The following is a 3,586-nucleotide window of genomic DNA, read 5'->3' on the forward strand; positions in this document are numbered from 1 at the left end:
TTGTTATTAGGATGTGATTTTGATCACTTATCTATTTTTATCTTATTTGCTAAGAGACTAGCAAAAGGCTAGTTGGGAGTTGTGATAAGTGCTCAAAAAGTGCTATTTAACCCTCGATTATGCCTCTTGTTTAGCCATCTTAGTGGACTAATAGTGTTTATAAGTTGTGTTTTAAGATTCTACAGGTGAAAAAGAGAGTTTTGTAGAATATTAGAGAAAATAGGGTAAAAGCGAAGCAATTGAGACATCAATGATCACATGGGAGGTCCGTGGACAATCATGGAGAAGGCCAAGGAATTGGAGCTATTAAATATCGACTTGGATCTATTTTAAAGTCTATTTGGAAGCCCAAGGCCAAAGGATTCGTTGCTTGGACCAAAGCCCATAAAGAGGATAGAAGGATAGAGTAGAAGAGAAAAATCGGCTTATCGTGCGGGGGACGGCATGGATCGGCGTCGAGATGCATTGATGGCATCTGGGGCGATAGATCAGTGTCCGAATGCATTGATTAAGTCGGGATGCATGGATAATCGTCCGGATGCATGAATCGACAACGTAGCCAATTCCTTCTCCGGTTTGAAGGCGAAGTCGGACTCTGAAAAGAAACCTATTTGTATTAGGAAACAAATGACGGTTTGGAATGCTTCTAGAACTCATTGTAACCCCTATAAATAGAGGACCTAAGTGCCTCATGTAATTGGCCAATTCACTTATATTCTTGTCTCGGGAACTTGAGGCGAGAGAGAGATTAATAATAAAAGATCGGTTTTAACTAGTGAGTCTTAATAAATTAGTCTTTCTAGTCTTATGTTCTTCAACTCTTCTTCTTCTCGTTCTTAGGTGTTCTTCCTTCTATATGGAAGGCTAATCTTCTCCTTCAAGGGAGGAGATGAAGCCGATGTAAGGTTTAATGATTCTTACGGTTCATGGTGTTCTTCAATCGGGTTAGTTCTTTATGTTTGTAGTTATTAGTTCCATTGCCCACACCGGGGGATGGAAGTATAGAATAGGGTTTATGTTTTCAATATTAATATCATGCTAGTGTTCTTTACTTTTCTTCTAGTAGTGTAATTCTTTAGAGTTAGGGAAGTATTCTTTGTGTTTTTGCCTTAAGTGGTGATTCATTGAATGGTTTATTAGGAAGTACTCCTTGATGTTGCTCTTGGTAATACATTGAATGGCTGCCCGAGCTTACATAAAAGGAAAGAAGATATTAATAGCATAAACATAAGAACAACCTTAAGTAGAGTTAATTGTTAACGATGTTTCATCCAAAGGGCATCGGCACTTCGCCGATTGCCTAATTGTAGTCTACTTGTAAGAACAACCATGAAGCGAAGGTCATAGATTAAAAGTATTGGTGGATTCTAATCTCTTGAATTCTCTCTTATAAATTCTCAATAGTTTAGTTAATTTAGCTTAGTTTAGCATTAGAATCTACAATCTCTACAATATTAGTTTTAATCCCTCAAACCCCTTTCCAAATCCTGTTCTTCACATAACATACACTTAAAAAGTGGAACGATACCCTACTCATCCTTTACTTATTGAGGGATAATTAGGTTTTGATACGCTTCTCTTTTGTTCAACGACCATACCACATCTCACACACAAAAAAAAGTTGGTTAGCTGCTCGCCGTATTCTGTCTCGGTGTTCATTGTGGCTCAATACCTCTCCACTGAAGATCACGTTGATCGTCCCTAATATCCTCCCCTGGGTCGTTGCTTGCTCTACCTTCTCTTCTTCTGTTATAAACTCCTTCAACAACCCCTTTCCTATCATCCTCTGAATCAACCATCTTAACGCATAGCAGCCGTCCGTCTCGTGGTTGTGTATTTGATGATAGGCACAATAGGGTCTGCCTTGTAACTCCACTAGTTTGGTTCGCGGACCCTCATACCCCTGCAAATTCTGAATCAACGGTAGTATCTCGCTCAACGACTTGTTCAGTGGCACTTGCTCTACCTCACGATAGGGCTTTTTTGTCTCGACTCTCCCTCCTAGGCTCTTCTCTGCTCCTCTCGGGCCGCGACGAATATCCTCGGTATCCGCTGCCCCCTTTGTCCGAGGACTCATATCGCCGACGCCCCTCGCCCTTTTCCAGGGATAACACCGCCTTCCCTAGCCTTCTCACCTCCTTCTGCATGGTGTCTTCGTACATGATGTACTTCTCCACCCTCGAGTACAGATCCTGTAATGTTGCAATCTCATTCTTGGCTACTGACTCATGTACCCTTGTTCCCGGGCGCAATCCTCTCTCAAAAGCTATCACCGCCGTCCTTTCGTCCAGATTCTCCACTTTCAAGGTCTTTGCTTTGAATCTACACAAGAAGTCCCTTACCGATTCAGCGGACCTCTGCCTTACGTTGAACAAGGCCGCGATGTCCACAACACGTTTCTTCTGGTGTATAAAATGATCAATGAACGCCTGCTCCAACTCCTGAAAGTTATTAATACTCTTAGAAGGTAATCTGTAATACCAGTCAGATACTCCCCCTTTTAAGCTTGCCGGGAACATCATACATCTCATCTCGTCATACCGTGGCTCCTGCCACAACGACATCTGCTGCCGAAAGTGATGAATGTGGTCAGCGGGGTCCCCAATCCCATCGTACCTCTCAAACCTTGGCTGGTTGAACCTCTTCGGCACCTCCAACTTCCAGATCGAGTCCGCCAGTGGGTTGCGGTTCAACCCTGCCACCACCTGACTCACCGCACCTCCCATGCCCTTGGCCTGTTACAGACTAGCCTTCAGATCACTGGCGATCATTTCTCTGACTTGCTCCTTGGTGAGCCCCACCACCGTCTATTCTTCCGCATCTGTTCCCCCTTCCTCCTCTCTCTCTGCTCTCGACACCTCCCTTTCCGACTCCTCTATTGTCTCTTTCTCTCTCCTTAACCCCTTATTTTCTTCTCTCAACCTTGCTATCTCCTCATGCAACAACCTTATTTCCTCCGCCTCTGACATTACTGTCTCTTCCCTACCTTGCTCCTCCCCTTCACTACTTACTGATTCCACATCCATCTCGGCAATCGTCGTCTTTTTTGGTCGACCCACTCTTCTTTTTGTTGCCATCTCACTATTTTCCACTCTTTCCCCACAGACGGCGCCAATTGTTGTGACCTATCCTCCTCTCCTGTTCTACTTATAATCCCTCATCTCTCTCTTAGGCCATCCACCTGTCCCTCCATCTCTCAGTCCATTGATTGCCGCGTGGAAGGTTCCCGTACGACCCTAGGGTACAATTCCTGCTGGGCACGTGTCCTGATGGTACAATTCCAGGTCAGCTATCCCTTCAAGTCGCGGCTCTACACTGTCAGTCCTCGGTTCTCAGCCTTCATAGTTGACTCCTATGTCCATGGCTCTAATAGAATGCTTCTCACCCCACTGCATGTCCTCTTTCTGGATCCATCACCCACTGGACCGTCGGCCATCATAAATTGGGTCGCTACACATAACTTCAAATAAATTTTAGTAGAGAAAATATTTTAGAAATGAGAGCAAATTTGGATAGAAGGGATTCAAAATTTGGGAAGGCAAATTTGGACTAACTGACATCTTTGGGACAGAAAAGAAACTCCTTA

The 3,586-nt window shown here is 43.9% G+C and overlaps 1 protein-coding gene across 1 annotated transcript; it reads right to left on the reverse strand.

Annotated features, from left to right (window-relative positions):
* Positions 1–1,967: 1,967 nt before the first annotated feature.
* LOC147515638 (uncharacterized) lies at positions 1,968–2,726 on the reverse strand. Its single transcript, XM_086592991.1, has one exon. The coding sequence runs from the start codon at positions 2,724–2,726 to the stop codon at positions 1,968–1,970; it is 759 nt and encodes a 252-aa protein (XP_086449117.1).
* Positions 2,727–3,586: the final 860 nt, after the last annotated feature.

Source organism: Coptis chinensis, chromosome 2 (genome assembly GCF_015680905.1).
Source record: "Coptis chinensis isolate HL-2020 chromosome 2, ASM1568090v1, whole genome shotgun sequence".
NCBI classification, from domain to species: domain Eukaryota; kingdom Viridiplantae; phylum Streptophyta; class Magnoliopsida; order Ranunculales; family Ranunculaceae; genus Coptis; species Coptis chinensis.

Excerpts from the sequence above, each read along its gene's own strand:
- LOC147515638 (XM_086592991.1), bottom strand. The coding sequence starts at position 2,726 with ATGGGAGGTGCGGTGAGTCAGGTGGTGGCAGGGTTGAACCGCAACCCA.